General features: G+C 34.7%; 1 protein-coding gene and 1 non-coding gene across 2 annotated transcripts; both read right to left on the reverse strand.

Annotated features, from left to right (window-relative positions):
- Window positions 1-3,991: 3,991 nt before the first annotated feature.
- Window positions 3,992-4,064, reverse strand: TRNAR-CCU (transfer RNA arginine (anticodon CCU)). The gene has a single exon. It is a non-coding gene; the product is annotated as a tRNA-Arg (tRNA).
- A 1,007-nt stretch (window positions 4,065-5,071) lies between these two features.
- On the reverse strand, window positions 5,072-20,309 carry LOC110791234 (DNA-directed RNA polymerase 3B, chloroplastic). Its single transcript, XM_021995982.2, has 19 exons — window positions 18,904-20,309; window positions 17,129-17,326; window positions 16,900-17,033; window positions 16,489-16,558; window positions 16,176-16,234; window positions 15,180-15,297; window positions 14,110-14,223; window positions 13,498-13,629; window positions 11,227-11,643; window positions 10,326-10,376; window positions 9,913-9,983; window positions 8,629-8,713; window positions 8,318-8,470; window positions 7,956-8,030; window positions 7,789-7,878; window positions 7,223-7,270; window positions 7,015-7,129; window positions 6,695-6,798; window positions 5,072-5,789 (listed from the first exon to the last, which is right to left on the reverse strand). Exons 1-19 carry the CDS (start codon window positions 19,726-19,728, stop codon window positions 5,679-5,681), a joined length of 2,970 nt encoding a protein of 989 aa, XP_021851674.1. The 5' UTR covers window positions 19,729-20,309; the 3' UTR covers window positions 5,072-5,678.
- Window positions 20,310-20,550: the final 241 nt, after the last annotated feature.

Consider the following 20,550-nt stretch of genomic DNA (forward strand, 5'->3'; position numbering starts at 1 on the left):
CAAAATATTTTCAAAAAAATAAAAAATACGAAGTAAAAAGGTACTTCGTAAATATTTACACTAATATAAACCTGGTCCATGCTAACTTAGCGTGGACCAGGGCAACAGAGTAATTTTTATGGGTAACATATGTAACTGTCACGTGACAGTTATTTTGTAATTTTAAATAATAACTATATGCGTATTACAGTAACTATGTGTTTTAAAGAGTTACTATGTGTTTTGAAGAGTTTTAATGCGATTTGTGTCTAGCCCACTTTATATACGTTTTAAACTTTTTTATTTTTCAAAATTTCAGATCTACATTCTGTTCATTCTCTTTCATTTTCTCTCTCTTTATTTTCTCTCTATGCTTTTCAAAATTTAGCCCAAATTTCTAGGTTATGTTCGATTTTTTTCGTAATTATCTTATAATTCTTATGATTGGATCTATTTGATGAGGAAAAATTGGAGGAAGTAGTAGATCAAGAAGGAGGTTCATCGTTGCCGAAATCGAATCGAAGAATTTGCGCTCGCCTACAAATCTTCACAAGAATTTTTAGAGATCTCATCTCGGTTTGTTGTTTTTTAAAGAATTTTAAGTCTATTTTTATTTAAAATTGAAAATATTTGTTGTTTTGAAGAAATTAATGTTTGTGTTTTACCGAAGTATCGTTTTCACTTCGCGAATTCGATCAGTGACTTCACGATTTTAAATAGTAACTATATGAGTAATACAGTAACTATATGGTTTAAAGAGGTACTATGTAATTTTAATGGTTACTATATGTGTACAATAGTTACTATATCATTTTAATGGTTACTATATGTGTACAACAGTTACTATATGTGTACAATAGTTATTATTTTGTTGAGTGATTCGAAATGTTTGTTGTTTTGTTGAAATTAGGGTTAGTGTTTCACATAGTTAGTATATAAATGATATAGTCACCTTTAATTTAAATTAGTGTTTTTAATAGTCACTAGAATGTTCGTTGTGTTTATGTTAGTAGTAGTTTTTAGAGTAACTATACTTTTTTTTAAAAGTTACTATAACTTTAAAACAGTAACTATGTGTTTAAAATAGTCGCTATATTTTTTAGAAAGTTATTATAAGTTTAAAACAGTAACTATGTGTTTAAGATAGTTATTATGTTATGAACAGTTTATAGTGACTTTCTGATAAATAATAGTTACTATACGATTACATTATGTACTATGTTATTTAGAGTATGTATTTGTCCGCTTCTTAGATAGTGACTATATGATTATAATGGTTACTATATGTGTTCAATAGTTACTATATTTTAATAATAGTCACTATATGTTTTATATAGTTACTATATGGTTTATATAGTTACCATATGGTTTATATAGTTACTATATATTTGATATTTGTAAAAGAAAATAGTACGAAGTATCAATCACATGTTATTCCAGGTCCTAAAGTTGCACTATCTAGTGACGAATCTCCAAAAATACTTTACAATATCATTTGTATAAGAAAAAATAATGCCTTAAATTTAGGAAAAAAGAGACAAAGGCTGTGAACTTTAAGAATTGATGCAGCAAAGCACAAGAGATAGAAATAGTGTTTGTTGTTTGGGTGAAATTAGGGTTAGTGTTTCATATAGTTAGTATATAAATGATATAGTTACCTTTAATTTATGTTGCGAAATAATGTTTTTAATAGTCATTGGAATATTCATTGTGTTTATGTTAGTAGTAGTTTTTAGAGTAACTATATTTTTTAAAAAGTTACTATAACTTTAAAACAGTAACTATGTGTTTAAAATAGTTACTATATTTTTTAGAAAGTTATTATAAATTTAAAACAATAACTATGTGTTTAAGATAGTTACTATGTTAAGAACAGTTTATAGTGACTTTTTGATAAATAATAGTTACTATACGATTACATTATGTAATATGTTATTTCGAGTATATTTTTGTCTGCTTCTTAGATAGTGACTATATGATTATAATGGTTACTATATTTGTACAATAGTTACTATATTATAATAATAATCACTATATGTTAAGCTAGTTGTTGTGTGATTATAATGGTTACTATATGTGTACAATAGTTACTATATTATTATATTAGTTACTATATGTTTGAAATAGGTACTATGTTTATTTTATCATGATGTGTTACCATATGTTTATTTTCTTCAATAGTTACTATATTATTTATATAGTTACTATATGTTTGAAATAGATATTATGTTTATTTTATCATGACTTGTTACCATATGTTTATTTTCTTTAATAGTTATTGTACGTTTTATATAGTTACTATATTTTTGAAATAGGTACTATGTTAGTTTATTATGTTATATGCATGTTTTTATGTTATTCTATATTTTTAATTATATAGTTAATGTATTATGGATAGAGTTACTATATTATTATCACATCAACTATGTCTGCAACTCTGTGACTAAATGACCATCAATAATATTTATAGGTATTATATCTTGTATTATAGTAACTATATGTTTGGTATAGTTTTTTATGTATATTATAATGTTCTTTTCATGTTCTTTGTTGTATTCCATGTTATTAGTAATAAGAGTTACTATGTTATGATCACAACAACTATATGATCATAACAATAACTATATCTACAACCTTGCTCGTATATGACTATCATTAATATTAAGAGTTACTATATCATGTATAATAGTAACTATATATTTTTAATAGTTATTATCTTATCATTATGTTCGTTTTATGATCTTTCTTTGTACTCCATGTTATTATTAATAAAAGTGACTATATTATTTTGACAGTAACTATATGACTATAACAATAACAATAACTATATATGCAATTCTGCAAGTATTTTACCATCGTTAATTGTAAGAGTTACTATATGATGCATAATAGAAACTACACGTTTTACATAGTTACTATGTTAGTTTTTCATATTTAAATGTTAAATTATTCACTTAGTTTAAATATTATTGATTCGGAAATACAAGAGATGATGCATCCAGAATTGAAATCGTGCAAAGAATAAATTCTGCAAGGAAAACAAAAGTAGCAGGAGAAGAAGAAAATCCTGACAACAATGGAAACCAAGAACGTGGTAGAGGAAGGACATGATGTGTTGGTGGAAAAAAGAGACAGGGTCCACGTGAACGTGTCGATTAGTATTTTTTAGTTCAAAAAACATTTGAGTTTAACATGGTTTATTTATAGATGCAAAGAATTAGAATGTCGTAGCTAAAACAACTAACCAAGTAGTTAATGTTTTCTTTATTATTGTTCAAGAGTTATAATTACTGTTACTTTTGATATAGTTACTCTTTTATATTTCAGTAATTATGTGATATATAATAATAAAATACTATATGACCTCTAAACCATCTATATCATATTGTTTATTTTTATAATATAGTAATTGTTTTACAGCTAAAGTTATTTTTCTATATAATATAGTTAATCTTTGGATAGAATAATTGTTCTCATCGAAATTACTATATATTATTATTTATTTCATAGTTACTATTCTGAAAATATAGTTACTTTACAGAACCTATAGTTTCTATAATTTACTCTTTTTTTCTGCAAGAATGAATATATAGTAGTAATTGTTTTACAGTTAAAATTACTTTTCTATATGATATAGTTACTCTTTGGATAAAATAGTTACTCTTATCATTATTATGTTCATAGTTATTATTCTGGAGATATAGTTACTTTACAGAACTAGAATTTCTATAATTTACTCACTGTTAAAATTACCTAATTACCCTGGTCCATGGTAATCTTATGGTGGACCGGGTTCATGCAAGTGGAATTGCTTCGTAAATAGTGATTTCCTTCAATATTGTTTAAAGAACGTCAAATTCTCAAAATGACCACTTTTTAACTTAATTGCCACCATACCGTTCACGTCAGCATTAAAACCGATCTTTTTTTTTAACGAAGCGGCACTAAACCGCTACCTGAGATAGCGGTTTATAATCACTATTTATAAATGGTAAAAAAAAAAAAAAATAACTGCATCAGGTAGGGGTCGAACCCACGACCTTTTGCTCAGGAAATAAACGCTCTATCCACTGAGCTACAGACACTAATGTTGATAAGTTAAACAGGTAGGGTTCGAACCCACGACCTCTTGCTTAGAAAGCACACACTCTATCCACTGAGTTACAGACGCAATTGATATCACAAGAGGTTACTTCTAAATTATATTTCTATTTAAACTGTAATTCATGTTAAAAATAATTTACAATTAAGTAAACCGCCATCTGAGATAGCGGTTTTGTTTTAATGCAAACCGCTATCTGAGATAGCGGTTTATAACATTGAACCGCCATCTGATGCTTTAAAACGAAACCGCTATCTCATATGGCGGTCCAATGCTGAACCGGAAAAAAAAATTACTTCTCTTTCTTCCTTGTTTATGTGGACGGTATGGTGGGAAATAACGTATTTAGGGAATTATTGGATCTTTATGCAATATTGAAGGAAATCGCTCCTCCGTAAATCCGTAATATTGTATACCATGTTCCTACATAAATAAATAAGTACATTAGGTTAATTGAAAATAAGGTTAAGTAAATAAGGTTAATTGAAAATTAGCTTATTGAAATATTGTGGGTAACAAATCAATTTGGTGCAAATAGAGTCACAGAAGTAAAAACGACAAATGATATAGATGAGATTCGATCTCAGTTTTGGATACCACCACACAAACCAATTTTTGTTGGGAGTATATTTGATTTCAATCAACCTGTTCGGATGAGGCTAATTTAGGGTCGTTTATTTTAGATATGGTTCTAGTGAGCTGGAATGTTGTCATCCCTTAACCATAATCACTTTTATCTTCAACAAATGTCAATTTTTCTTCGACCTAGGTAACTTAACTGTGGCGATGCTATCGCTTTTATTTAATCGGTGTCACGTGTGAGGCGCCGCATGGACAACAAATCATACATACGATGCACACAAATTTGGCCAATCTCTCTGCCTATTACCCAGTTTCGTCATATCTACTACTACAACAAATAACAACAATCCTTAATTGGGTCTTTTCAGATAGATAATACTACTAGCTCAAAATTTCCAGCATATAAAATGAGAGAAGAAATTTTCTATATTATATACTGAACTGAATTTTTACAATACACTTGTACAAAAAACATTGAATACTTTAGTGTCTAGCTGCTTGGTACAAAATCTTTTCTACCTTTCTGATCATACAACAACAGAGATAGAATTTAGGGTTACCATCTAGTATTTACAAGCTCCTGACGAACAAAAATTACATCGGTGTATGGCTGTCTATGACACTTCTTTAAGCAGCTTCAACATCACAAAAAAGAGATGAATATAAGCAGCAACATTTCCCGGTATGACTCTTTGCCCTCTCATGGCAGCCAAGCCGGATTATCTGGTATTGCTATAGCAGGGTTCTCTATAAGGTAAATGGCACGACACCATTGTCCCGATCAAGTGAAATGTCCGTGTTTTGAGTTTCTCAGTTTCTCACCCAGATTCTATTAGCTTCACATATATAACCTTCATAGGTCAAAAAGAATTATCGTGGGAAAAACTTCTGGGTTAGCGCGTCCTTGGCTTGCTCAGGAATGAGCCTGAACATTCAGTCCAACATTTGATGCAGAACTTTCTTCCGGGTTGACAAAGTTGATTTGCTTTTGCAGAAAGATTGGTATGTGCATAATTCAGTTGAAGAAGTATGGTGATTCAAGGACTTCTTCCAAGTCGAAGTCTCCTCTTTCTGGTAGTGGTGGGAAGGTTGATGCCGGATATGCTGTCTGAAAACTTTCAAGCAACTACAAACAATCCAGAGAAAGTTATGAGGAAAAATAAACAAGAAACACGAAATCACATTAATGAAGAAAAGAAACTCGAGTAGGGTCAAAAGTCTTGCCAAGTGAAAATTGGTTAAAATATACATTAAGGGGTCGTTTGGTTTGACAAAGGGAATGGGAATGACATCAAGAAAGGGAAAGGAGGAGAAAGGAAAGCAAAAGTCATTGATTTGATATGTTGTTTGAGTTAGAAATGTTAGAAAATTTCTAACAGTAACCATCCTTCCTTTTCTACAGTAACCACCACGCTCCCTTCCACTTCCCTTCTCCGGCGTTCCCTTACCCGTCCTTATGCCGTTGTTCCCTTCCCCTCCATTTAAGGTAAATCTTTTTTTTTCTCTCTCCTCTTTGTCTTAGATCTGGTGGCTGGTTTAGGGTTGGTTTTTCGGGTTGTTGGTTTGGTGTCTTTGGTATTCCGGCTAGTAAGTGTGTTTTTATGCTTGTTGTGGTGGCTTTTAGGACGGTTGAGTTGAATTTTGTGGGTGAGGTGGTTTTTCGGGTGATGGTGGGCGGTGTTGGAGGCACCGGTGACTTGGTGAGGATGACGGTAGTGAGTCGGTGCTGATTAGGGTGGTGATAATGGAGCTGGTGGGGCAGTGTTGGTGAGGGTGGTAGTGTAGGGAAAGGGAATGGAAATATCATGAATACCCCTAACCAAAAGCCCCCTAACTTTTTGAAGAGATTGAGAAGAGTAAAAGCATAGAGTGAATAAGATAAAAGAGAATGTAGCATCTGATGTCAGACATCCAAATATGGTAGACGCATACTTGTATAAGACTGACTATAAGGAACAGAGAATCGGAAAGTATTAAGCAAAGTACGGACTTAATTTAAACAAATTTAAAATTAAGCCATAAAACTCTTACATTTTCTAGAATGGGCATATTATACAGCTCCACAAACTTCACTCGAAGAATTTGATTCATCTTTTCCACATCACACGCATGTGTCCAAAATGAATCGTGCACACCTGCAAAGACAAACATTTCATTTTGCTTCAGGTCATCTGCACTAAGACTGTGTTTGCTAAATGCATAAGACCAGAGGAATATAACTATACAATTGAACAGAAAGTTCGTTTAATTTAAGATGGACTTCTATAACATGATCCAACTTCTAAGCTTTAGCTGTAACATATACAAAGGCAAAAATATTTTTAAGAACATTGTCAGGCAGAAAATAAAACCTGCAAACTGTAAACCGGCATCTCTGCATGCCACAGCAGTCATCATCATGTGAGTGCCATCAAGTGAATGCACATAGTTCGGAGGAAATGCCGTCCTTTGTTTTTTAACTTCAATCTGAGATTCAATTCAAATCATAATCAGTTATATGCAGGAAGTTTCAGGGGGGCAAAGGGACTAAAAGTACTGACAAAGAAAACAAGAGCTTACCCCTTCACCTTCCTGTTGCAAGGCCAAAACCTGAAGTGATGTTTTTATCTGTAGATCAGAAATAAATTCGGTCAATTAGATTCTGGAAGCTAATTAGGGAACAAACAAAGATCTCCGGTGAAATTGGAGGAATTTGTTTATGATTCTTTTTTTGTGTGTTTTTTGCAGGAAGAAACGATGATTGATGTTCGATGTATTCTCTTCATATGAATTTGGTGTTTTCTTTGCAATTGATGTTTTCAGTGGTAGTTGGGTTACAAGAAGGTGGTGGCGGTTCCATAGGCTGGCAGCGGGAATTTAGTATATTGGGTGGTCAAGGGTAGAGTAGTCCTTTTAACATCTCTTTCTTGCTTAAACAATGTGCCATTTAGAAATGGAACAACAATTTCGAAACTAGGAACTTTAATATTTTCTACTCCTAGAGTTTCTATTCATTTTAAGCATTTCACTGAAAATTCTAGAAGATACATTTCCGTCTTAAAAAATCAGGAGCATTAACTGCAACTTATAGCATGCTAGCGAAAGAGAACACCAGACAAATCTAAGCAATGGGATAGAACACTCACAAGATGTCGTTTACTTTTACAGTATGGTTGTACAACTGGCAGACCAAGAGGAGTAGTCCAGCGAACAGGTTGATTTTCAGAAGCAATAACCTGGAAAGGAGGACAAGGCGTGATGAAACTACCAATATTTATTACTGCTAAATTCATTACAGTGGAAGGAACCATACCTTAGCACAATCACCAAGCCAATCCATTATACCACGTGCAGCTTGAAATAACTGACCAAGAGCGGACATTGTTACCTAGAAAAAGATTTATAGTGATGTTAGAACTTAGAAGTCTTTTCCTTGCATTATTATCAAAAGCAGATATCACAAACAGCAGAAGATAGAGCAAAAGACAACGGAACCAAGCAAATCAAACTGAGGCATGTCGTAGTCCAGTATATTCTTTTCCTGTTAAATAGTCTTCTTTGCCTAGATATCTTACTTAGCATATATCATAATTACCTTCTTAAACAAAATGATAATAGTGATAAATGGAGAAATACAAACTTACTATATGTGCCATTCGATGAATAACGTCTTACCTTGGCTGAATAGCAGGCTGCAGAAAAAAGTAGTCTGTCATCAGTGATAACACCCTTCTCCTCTAATCTCCTCTTAATTTGCTCCCTCGCCCCAACAAATGTAACACCGTAAACAGAAGTCATTACTGTCTGCTTCACCAGTTTGCGGTCCACCTGAGATTCAAATACATTTCTTTGTCAGCAGTTACAGATAAGAGCACAGAACTGTCAAACAAGATCAAACAAATAGTTTGTACAGGGAATACAGGAACCCAAAAACAAACAAATAGCACTTGGTGCAGGATCACTAAAGGGATGTACCGATGACGAACCTGGTCAACTAGGACTTTGGCTAACACTGCATGTGGGTCTGTTTTAGGGTCTTTTCTGCTATCCTTTTCCATAATTTCACGAACCCTGAAAAAGAAAAAGAATTACGTCCCCGGCAAGCTAGTAGCTAATTCGCTATACTAGCTTATAGCATATTGACACTTGACATGACTCAGGAATGCCAATATCCCTTTTTAGAAGAAACTACAGTTGATAAATCATATCAAATACATATAATTGGAAACTTAAAAATCATGAAAAGTATTTCGAGATTACTAACCATATACAATCTTTACATACATTCATTTTTGTAGATCGTTTAATCATTTTTCTTCCTAAAATTTAATTAGGAATGATGTAATCTAGACTTACTATTAGAAAGCTTTTCTCCCAACTTTAGGGATGGAAAATCCCTTCGACTGCTTAGATTGTCATGCTAAATTGATGATGAAGTCAGGAAACTCTTCCACTGACTCAAAAATTTACAGTACAACGTACACTAGCATTCTTAACATATTGGTAATATGATGAACTTGAAGGAAATAGAATATGCTGAGAAGTTTTTTCCACAAAGATGTTTCCAACAGAACACTACTCTGATACAAGTTTTTTTCTCATTTTGTTCTTCAAGGCTGTCATTAAAATGTATTATTCATCATGCCTTAAATGACAATCTTAATATTTTAATAAAATGTCTAAGAGAGCATAATTCCTAAGTTCTTACGGCAGCATTAATTTCCATGTGCAGACCATGGTGTAAAAACTAGCCCGAGTTAACTCGTATCGCCCGAGTTAACAAGGTTTTGGAGGCTGGCGATACGAGATATCCCGAGTTGTAAAGGTGTTTTTAAAAACGGCGAGATCTCGGCCGGTTCAACCGATCCGAACGAATTTTGTCCGCATTAAACGTTATAAACCTCACATCTACTCGGTTTTCAGCCGAATTCCCCATGTTTTCGACAAAAAGAAAGGGAAAAAGGAAAGAAATGGAGAAACTCCATTAAAATAGAGTAGAGAACTCCATTTTCAAATCTAAAACAAGAGAGGAGAGAGAAGGTAGACAAATGAATTCATTTTAATTATGTCACGTGTACGGTTTAGGGGAGGGGGACTAGGGTAGGTAGTGAATGGGGCTGACGTGGGGCTTCTTTTTAAATTTCAAATTCCTACACGACAACCGCGACACGGTCCGCGACTAACGCATCATTTCCGTTACCGAGACTCCGCGACCGATCCCGCGACCGTGACCGATACCGCATTTTTTATCTATGGTGCAGACTAATTACCTGACGGCAATTTCTGAGTACACATCTGCAGGTTCCTCCCCAGCCACCAAGTTTACTGCCGCTGCTTCCTTCTGTGGAATAGTAACAAAAATACTTAGCACATGTAGGCAACTAGGCAGTCAATCAACCAACAGAGAAAACAGTATAATGTTCACTATTTAAAGTTCAAGTACTAAAAAAGTCTAACAGCATTAACCACCAAAATTTACAGAACTTAAAAACAGTAGTACATGAAAACTATGCTAATCGGCAGAATCTTAAAGCTCAATTCATTATTGTTAACGATGTTTGTGAGCCTAGGAAAACGTAGGAGTACAACAATACAAGGAGTAAATAGAAAGTCAAGTCATTTCAGGAAAGAGAGGCAAAAAAGAACAGCAGGGGGCAGGAACCAAGATCAATAGAAGACGTACACTGTCTCTTCCCAAAGCAGCATAATGCTGTAGGCCATTGCATGAGCCATCCTGAAACAACGAGTTAAAGAAAACAAAATTAGGTAAATAAGTTATTTGGCAAAAGAATATTTAGGTAAATAAGCAATAACTGTGACATTCGCTTAACAATAATGAAGAACTACCCTTAATAGTTGTGCTAAACCCGAATATGAAAATCTCTTAGGGATAGATAGAGTCTTTTAGCGAAAAGGAGAAAAAATAAATCATCATGACTATTGCCATGGTCTATTGCCATTTGCTTTCTATAATTACACAACTATATACAATATTTTTGTAGTGAGATAATAGAAATTTGGGAAAATAACAAGACAAAAAAGGAGCTTTAAGGGTTTGTTTTAGTGTTTTGATTAAAAAAAAAGTCAAAAAAATTTAAAAATCACGTTTCCCCATGTCCATGCCATACCCGTACGGTATACATACTATTCAATGCAATAGCATGCGCTTAGCAATCAGTTTAAAACAGAGATAGAAAGGAATAGTTTTATAAAGATAACACACAACAAAATTTATATTTTCAGGGAATCAGAGATTTCAATTTCTAGAAATTTGGAAAGAGAGACAAGGCCAGAAGGGGCTTTGACTCTGACAGTCTGACTTCCTGCTAATTTATCCATTATAGGAAGGAACTCAAACAGAGAATATCATTATTCCTTCCTTGACTGCTCACTATCTTAGAGGACAGAATGGAACATGATAAATACAGAATTACCAGACCTTTAACAAATAAGTTAAATGTGAATATATAAACATAATGAGAAAGAGAACTACTTCACTAGATAAAAGTAAAACAAAACGCGGAAGAATTCCCAAAAGAGTGCTTGATGAACTTATAGACCAGCAATAAGGATACTGTACTTACCTGATGTATAGGAAGATAGGAGATGAAAGAATGCGGTGATGAGCTGTTTAAGGCTCCTGTAAGATCAATACAAGCAGCTAAGCATTGAAAAGGATCTTCTGCACTTAACCACCATCGATTTCCATTAATAGGGTTGGTAGCTGAGTCAAATACTTCTTCCAGATGATTCTCCACAAAAGCTGCACGTGCCTCATACGAAAGCTTGTCAACACCGCCAGCATATACATTTGCCAAGTGAATCTTCAGCCAATGCAACCCAGTTTTTCCTAAAGGCCGTCCGCTAGCAAACTCAAGCACGCCGCGGCAAAGATCTGAACTCAAATGATTTAGATGTGGATGCATGGGATAAGCTCGACCACGGAAGTCAAGATTATGAGGATAATAAAAGCCTTCTTCGTCTTTCATCTTCTGAGCAACCTGGCACACCAAAGCAAGAAAAAAACAGGCAGTCATTTAAAGATAGAAGACATTTGTATACAATCTTTAATTGACACAATTTACATTAATCAACAAAAAGTACCAGAGTGAAATATACTTTTAATCTCATAACCACCCATAAAAGAAAATCTCAGAGCCGTACAATAAAAAATCAAATATCTGTCTCCACCCAATCTCCAAAAACATTCAAAATAATTTCCATCCAATGTAGCCGCAAGGTAGCAGAAAATAATGACTACCATAGGATTTTATAACGTAGTGCATCCCTTACAAATTATATTTTTCAAAAACCACACAAGGCACCTGCAAGTGCTCCAAGACAGTGGCTGGATAGACCCACCTTACCTCAACAATAGCAAACATTAGGTTCCAAAAATAAGCGCCACCTATAGTACAAACGAATGGCTTTCTATCTCCCTCATAGCACGATACATGATGCACACATTAGGAAGAAAATACCCTACCGTGGTCTTCAAACTTGCAGTTTTTCAAAGTAGATTTTCTACATGATTGCCACTTGCTTCGGGGCCTTAGTCTTCCTAATAAAAGAGGAGATAAGGAAAGCCATTGGCTTGGATTTAGAAAAAAAAGTGTAAGAAAGAAAAACTAAGGGATTGGTAGACCAAATTTGTTTGTGCAGCGAGCTAGCCAAGGAATCAAGTCATGAATACACAGAAAATTGGATAGGTCACCTGAATCCCTCCTAAAGTGAAACTCTCAAGCAAATTTACTCCCACTTTCCCCCCACCAACGTGGAAACAAATGCAAGATCAACAGAAGACAGAGCCGCGGAAAATTGATAGAGAATCACTGCTCTCGTGCCCAAAAACAGCAACAAAATAATCCCTAATCCTACCAGACTATCCTACATTTAAATTAAGGGAAAGAAAGCTATCACACATTCACACTTACAAGGTAAACTTCCATAAACTTGTGTATCAATCCAGTCAACCCTGGATATGTCTTGATGTATTATATTTATACCCATTTCTGTGGAGACTGTAGGGACTTTTCAGTTTAAATTACTCTGCACTAACTAGATTCTTACAGAAATTGCTATAACCATGATCACACCAAAGTGATGTTCTTAGACACCAAGTAACTGAAAAGTACAGAACTCTGTTTCTTCTGGTGTATAACACATTTCCAATTTAGTAGATGATCTCTTCTCTCCTTCCACCTTTGAGGCTTCAACAGGAGGAATTGTCTGAAAGGCTACAACTCTCTCCCTAAGTGTATTTTATTTGTTCAAAAAGCAGCCAAAATAAAGAATTGCCAGGAAAGGAGAGAAGATCATAGATCCATGGTTACATGACAACCAAGCATAGCAACACCTTTTCCATGAAATTTCTACAGCGCCTGGTAGGTTCTTATCAACTCCCCTCAAAGGCCCTACCCCATTATCCCCTTGTAAAATATTTCTAGTCAGCAGCAGTAGTTTTTGCCGAACGTAATAGGAAAAGCCCATGACATCCAGGGCTCATCTCTCAAGTAATATTAGTGTTCACAAGCAGAGACTGGTTGAAGAACTTTTTAAAATAGAGGTTTGATTTAAATTTTAATCCTCTCTCTGCTTGTGAACATTAATTTCATTGAGAAAATGAGAATTATATTACTCAGATTTTTAATTTTCAAATATTGCTTGTTTTTTACCAACACACTCAACAGTATAATGGATTAAACAACTTCCATTTCTTAAATTTTTAGGTTGCCAGGGACAAATAACAGAAAATAAGATAAACCTAGCTTCAAGACTTTTCAGCACTTCCCATAAACTTGAATATCTGATGTTACGAAATAATCAGATAAAGATAAAAAAGAACAAAAACATACAGAAATTTTGAGTTCAACATCACATCGTAAAGCATGTCTCTCTCTATTGATTTTCTTTGCTTTCCTGACACTCCATTTCCATGTATCAATTTCTGCTGGATCCTCTGTCAGTGGCTTTTCAGGCAACGGAACCTGCAATTGTAGAATCAAAGCTGAATGAACAAACTAGAGAGAAAGGGAGAAGTGGCGAGAGGAAGAAAAAGAAAAGGCTTCAAATCCAAGCGGAAAACAGAACTTTTTTTGGGTGAAATGCCACGGTATTCACTACCAACAGTGACTATTCCCATTGTCCCGGGAGCTCCACTTTGTTATAAAGGGCGATCCTAAAGGTCGGGGATCAAACCCCCCCAACCAATTGGTTATGGGACGAAGTGAGAAATTACTACGTCAAGACCGACTTGAGAAACATGGAAACAGCTTTTGACAAGTAATAGTATATATTGAAAATAGAAAACTAAGTGATCATTAAATCAACTAATCAACCATTTTTTTTTTGCCATAAGATTAATGTCAGCCTACAAAACATTACTTTAAGAGGAAAAGAACCCCAAAGAATTCTCATAATAGTAATTGAAACGAAATCTTTTGAAAAAAAGAACTGGGAGTACTGACATCATCGCAATTAACAAGACCGCCAATGTTGCCACCACTAGCCCATAGGTTTTCCACCACACCGAGAACTTTTCTGTTGATTCTCCATTTTGTGTGTCCAAGAGTATTTAAGGCCTGCGTAATGCAAAGTAGAGATAGAGTTACAACCTAAGAAAACTGTAGCTCAACAATTTATATATAGTGTACGCAGCAAATAACCTTGATGGACGTCATGTACTTTAGGTTCATCCTGTAACAAAATTTCAAATTGATAGCGAGCATAGTGATTCAACTTAACTATGTTACAGGCATGCAACAACAAGAGAAATTGAAACTGGTTATCAGCAACATATGCTTTTTGAGTTTTTCCTTTTTTTTTTTTTGGGAACCTCATTGACTGGGCTCAATATCATATACTGGGCGGAGCTGATAAGTTCAGAATACATGTGTATGTCCATATCAATAACTGAAGTTCTGAACATATTCACATACAAACATACTTTACTCTCATACTATGCAGGGTTTGGAAAAGAGATAAATAATATAAAAAGCTGAAAGTTAACTCCTTGAGGATTGACTATGACTGGAATTCTCTTTACCTCCTCTTTCTAAAATGATGGCATATATTGAACTAGAAACATAAAACATGCACAGTTTACTATACAATTCAAGAGAAAAATCATAATCATATCAAGTAAGAATGCAAACTTCACCATGTGATTTATAGACCACTAAATTGTTCAATTACTGCCAGCACACATATAGATTGATAAGAGAAACTTATAATTAAAACCCTCCCTACAATTTGTGGTCAGCAACTATCAGGTATTGTGTAAATGATGAGTAGGCTAATTCAATATATCTTTTAAAACATAAAGAAAAAGAATAAAACAAATTCCATTTGTAAGAAGAGTCAGATCGTCAGACTTATTTTTCTTCATAAGTGGACTCTTTTTTTTATGAAGCAAATGCTTGAATCCTCAAGAAGAAAAAACATTCACCACAAGCAGACAAGTTAACATTTTGAGCAATTATTAGATGGGGAAAAAAAAGCAATTCCAATCAACTTAAGGTTTTCTGTACAGCTGTACCTCAAATACTTTCTGCATCTGCTGAGGTGGAGTTTTCCTCATTGCGTCTTGTTGCTTTCTTGAACCATGCGTTCGCATAACATAAGAAGGCAGGAACAAGTAGCCACCTTTGTCATACCTAAACAATAAGAATATAGTAAGCAAATATAACTGATGGTATGCATGGCAAAAGCAGCCAAATCAGTTAAATTTAGTCTTTTTATACAGAAACAACAGTCAAGCATTAATCCCGCTGAGGAAGGTCTGAGGAAATCCAAGTATACACAGATTTATCTAGGACTGGTAAAAAAGTAACAGTGGCTTCAAACAGATCCACAGCAACTTTTTTTACAAAAGGAAAGCATTTTGTAACAGTATAGGCAATTTTTCCTTTCCTGGAATATAGGTTAACGGAGACATTAATTTTATGTAATACGAGTAATATTAATAATAGTTACTAGTGACAATAATGATGCTGATAATTGTATCAATTATAATAATGAAGGGAATAAATATAATACCAACATTCAACAGCAGCAGCAGCAACAATAAATACAACATACTAGAAATATAAGAGAGGAAAAAGTCAAAGAAACAAATGAATAAAAGACTAGACAAAAATTAAGAAGTCGGGTAAATAGATGGTAGAAACTAGAAAGCTAAAAATACACAGCATATTCTAGTTTCACAATTCATTGTTTGTTGCCTTGTTCGGGTTAATTGACAACTGATCACGACAGAGAAAATAACAAATACAATACTTAAATAATATCTCTCCATTCGATCATATTCTAAGTCTCGTAGCTTTTTCTTTGCTCTCTTGTTATAAAAATATTTTCTACAGATTTCTCAGTTGTTCTTTGAGATTGTTTCTTATAATTACTCTATTCAGAAGCAATATATCCAGAGTAGGATGAGAGTGTTAAGTTCTCTATGAAAGGGTAAAAAGGGACACAATTTCTTTATTTTTTGAGAGAGCTTATTAAAAGGAATAATAGAAAATGAAAAGTTGTATACCCTTTCCAATTCTTCGGAGGTATCAACATTGGGACATAAGGAATAATCATGTATCGAGCCTGCTCAAAAAACCAGCAAAAAATTGTTAGCTGATGTAATAAGTCTGGAATCAGTTGATGATTGATGTATAACGGAACATATTTACTGCAAGAGCGCAACTGCATTTAGCTTAAATTTTGATATTGATGCAACAAGCAAAAACTTTATGCAATGTTACTGTAGAGCACAATAAAAACCAAAGGAACCCATTTGCATGCACGAACGAATTGTGTATGTTTTGTAGATGTCAGACTACAATGAACGAGAAACTTACACTTCTATCAATCCCTTTCAGAACAAGCGGATCACATTCTATGACTCCATATCTTTTCACCACTTGCTGTCTTCAAGAAGCACGAATACAGGTCAAAGAGTGAAAAGTCACACAAACAGAGATTATCTTAACCAAATCACTAACTTTCTTCAAGAAAGCTGCGGCCACAATGATATGATGTCATCTATGATATGTCTGTACAATTTTCCTTCAAATCATAAAGTTATTCATCGGCCATTGAGGTGGAATAACCATAGACAGAGAAATAGGTTATTTCACTAACCTTACATGATTTTTGCCAGAATGGCATAATTATTATCAGTAGCAAAATCAACAGGGAGGTACAAAAATTACATGTATGGTGACGCAGCTTTCTGAAGATGAAGTAGATAGAAATTAAATGCACCTCACCCTAGCTCATTGTTCAAAATTTTGAATTTGTGCCTAAATGCAGGTCGTACATCAGGCGGAGTGTCAGCTGATTGACTAGTTGGATGCTGAATATAAGCTGTGTCTATCAGCAACTCTATCAGACGACTTCCCAACTGCACCATCATCGAAAGAAAACGTACGTCAGAATCAGAATGTGGCGTAACATGGATAAAAGTCAGGCCATCACTAGAGAAAAAAAGGTTATCACCTTAGCTTGAGTGTCTTGACTCCATGACTTGCTATCTTCACTTGTCACCAGTTTTGCTGCCTCAAATAATCTTTTCCTCTTGATTAAGCTCTTCACGCGATTCCTCTGTATTTCTTTTTCCTTTAATAAGTCCTCTGGCAAGTCACTAGCATTTTTTCGTATATTCTTGGTTTTCTCCAAAAAACTGTGAATTTTTATCTGATACCAATGAACAAAAAGTACAAATTAAAAAGAAGAAAACATGCAAAAGAGTGAGAATTCAAATTAACACTACGCAGTTTTATCTCAAGACCAAAAAATTACATAATCAATTCTCTGACAATCAAAGTAAATTCAGAAAACAAAAAGGTCATGTAGGAAGCATATCAAAATTCACAGTAAGAAAGAGAACCAAGCAGGCATGGCTTCCTTATATATAAACTTCATTTGAGTTGTTTGAGCAACTACAACCAACAAATTCTTTGCACAAGGTGACTAACAAATATTGCAAGTAGAATTTCAAAATTACATTGGTAACACCAACATGATAAACTTATCCAAATTTACAGAGCAGAATGCAAGGTAGTGAATTGCTCTTGATAATTGTAGCATCATGATCCAACCTTACACTCTGGATCGAAAGTATTGCAATTCCAAAGGGAACTCTCCTTATTCCTCCAAAAGCTCGGGACTTCAGCTAAAGACCCTCCAAGTGGCAAGACATGTTACGTTACTAATCTGACTATAATGAGCTAGAAATGAAAATGGGAGGCATGATGTAAAATATATGCTTTATAATCTCCCTCTTCCTACAGCTGTCAAATAAAGGACAATCTACATAAGGCTCCTGCTGATAATTGCTGCCAGTGATGCTTAGCACCCAAGCCAAGATTATGACCACATAGGAGACACCTCTTTTGCGGAGAACTCCCTTTTGAAGGTCTCAAAGAGTGAAACGGCAAAGAGGAGCAAATAGGCAGGATACACCCATAAGGACCTAGCTTATCCCCTCACTAGACTAGACACGTTCCAGAAACTTGCATAAGAAGTGGTAATCTTGCTACGGCGTCCTACTAAATTTCCAATTCACTTTATGCCAGAAGTAGTTGGTCTCAAGGAATCAGAAGAAGCCCTTTGCTACCAAGGGTGTGTTCTCTTCACCTAGTCTGGTCTGGTCTGGTCTGGTCTGAATGTTTTCTACAAGTGTTTTTTGCTTTTTCTGGACCGTTCTAATAAGTAATAAGAATAAGGGGAAGAGAACAGAGCTACACAACTCAATGAAGCTCCGTCCCTAACAAGACTTCTTCAAGACAGGACATGTCCTGTCCTGAACTACACAACTCAATGACGCTCCTTCCCTAACAATATGTTCCTTTGGAGAGTAGCATCTAAAAGCCATAAGATACAGTCATACAGAACCTCAACTGAAGTAATATACGAAGGACATGCAATGATCAACAAAGATTAGTATAGCTAGTTATAAAATTGTTGAAAAGGGAAATGATAATGCAATGAAACTATAGGTAATTAACGGAAACCGGCATTAGCAAACGAGAGAACTAAATAGCATTCAGAAATAGAGAGCAACTTTCTAGAAATACCAACAACATCAAAAAATAATGTACATCCATTAACTGAAATGCAAACTGATAAAACGCGGTCACTTTATCGAACAACAGCACAAGCATCAATCAAGCCAAATCCAAAGCAATTATCAAAACAATTCCAAATCTAAAGCACAAGCACAAGCACAAGCATTAACTAAACATAACAAAGGCTTAGTATTAAGCAAACACCTCCTGCTCAATAGCAGTCCCAATCTGAAGAGCAGCCTGAACAAGGCGAACACAACCGGCATCATTACCAACCATAAGCAATGACATCATCTTATGCATAACAATGACAGCCATCTTATCAGCTGGCAACATATCAATATGATATCCATAGATAGCCTTCTGCTTCCTAGACCTCTGTGATTTCTGCTCCTTTTCAATTGCCTTCTTCAAAGGCTCAAACCAACCCAAAAACAATGCCTTCACTTGTGGCAAATTAGGTGCCAATTTCTTATCCCTCATCTCCCTCACAAACTCTCTATACTCCTCCACCATACTCTCCCACGCCTCGGTTTCGGCTTTAATCTGCCTCCTCCTCAACAAATTGTACTTCTCCCTCTCTATCTCCTTAAATTCTAACCTCAACCCTGTATTACTATCCACTAAACCTTTCATGAAAAGGGTGTTCACCCATGGTGGGTCCTGCATAAAAATCCTACTAGAACCCTTAATTTTATCCGAATTGCGAAAATGCCCATCCATTTTTTCGGCTAATTCTTCCTCAGGAGAGTCAAGAATTATCTGGGATTGTGGGGAAGGTTGGAAGAAGCTGGTTTTGCCCAATTTGGGGGTTAAAGAAGGCAATGAAAGGGTTGAAGGGAAAGAGTTTGAAGAAGAAGAAGAAGAAGGAAATAATGGGTGTTCAATGCGCAATTGCTTGCTGGATAGTGGGATGAAGAGAGAGAAATGGGTGGTTTTTGAAGCTTTTTTGTGGGATTTTAATGGTTTTCTCCACTGTTTTTGAATTTGAACTTGTGGGATTGGTGAGAAGGAAGCAGTGGAAGACATTTGTGGTGAAAATTTGAGGTTCGGGGTGAAGAATTGTTGAGTATTGGTTGAAGAATTGCTGAGTTTTGGAGTGAGGAGAGAGAAATGGAGGGAGAAAACCTCAGATAAACCTTGTGAAAGGAAGAGAATGGTGGAAAATGGAGATAATGGTGTTTTGCCGCGACAAGTTGAGGATAATCCAGGCACAGCCTAAAGTGGGACCATATATCTCTATTGATATTTCTTCTATTATTTCTTTTTTCTTTTTCTAAATTGGGATAATTGTTATGTTTTCTCTCTCTAAGGTGAACAAAGGTTCGATTCTTGATCTAAACATCATTTTCATATATGAATATGACTACATGAGAAATGTTAATAACAGTCCTATATAGACTATAAGTTCACTCAAATGGAACGATATAGAGTTTCGTACAGAGATATGTATAATGGTTCCTCCGTTCCGAAAATATCGCACTATGGTTGATTTTTACTACTCTAACCATTACTTTGACTCTTAATATCTCAAATCGTGAGCAAGTAAAAATTAAAAAAAAAAAAAAAATATTTAAAAAATATAGATCGATACGAATTTAACATGACCATATGGCTAAAATTTCCTTACGTACGAATGACAAAAAATGGTCAAAATCGTAGTGTGAATAGTGTAAAAAAACAAATGATGCGATATTTCCGAAACGGATGAAGTATATATGTTTGGTCCAGTTAACGAATGACTTTTATAACTCATTTTGATTGAATCTAAGAAGAAGGGAGTTAGAATCTTATGAAGGGAGATGGATATAAGGGTATGAGAGCTTAGGGGGTAGGAGTAGAGGTAGAAAC

This window comes from Spinacia oleracea, chromosome 2, assembly GCF_020520425.1.
Source record: "Spinacia oleracea cultivar Varoflay chromosome 2, BTI_SOV_V1, whole genome shotgun sequence".
NCBI lineage: Eukaryota > Viridiplantae > Streptophyta > Magnoliopsida > Caryophyllales > Amaranthaceae > Spinacia > Spinacia oleracea.

What these genes read in the sequence shown, in the direction of transcription:
- LOC110791234 (XM_021995982.2), bottom strand. Translation starts at nt 19,728, where the DNA reads ATGTCTTCCACTGCTTCCTTCTCACCAATCCCACAAGTTCAAATTCAA. An exon ending in CTGCTTTGGGAAGAGACAGT is followed by an intron (nt 9,984 to 10,325) that starts GTACGTCTTCTA and finishes ACTATTCCACAG; the next exon opens with AAGGAAGCAGCGGCAGTAAA. An exon ending in CAGCCTGCTATTCAGCCAAG is followed by an intron (nt 8,031 to 8,317) that starts GTAAGACGTTAT and finishes ATCTTTTTCTAG; the next exon opens with GTAACAATGTCCGCTCTTGG.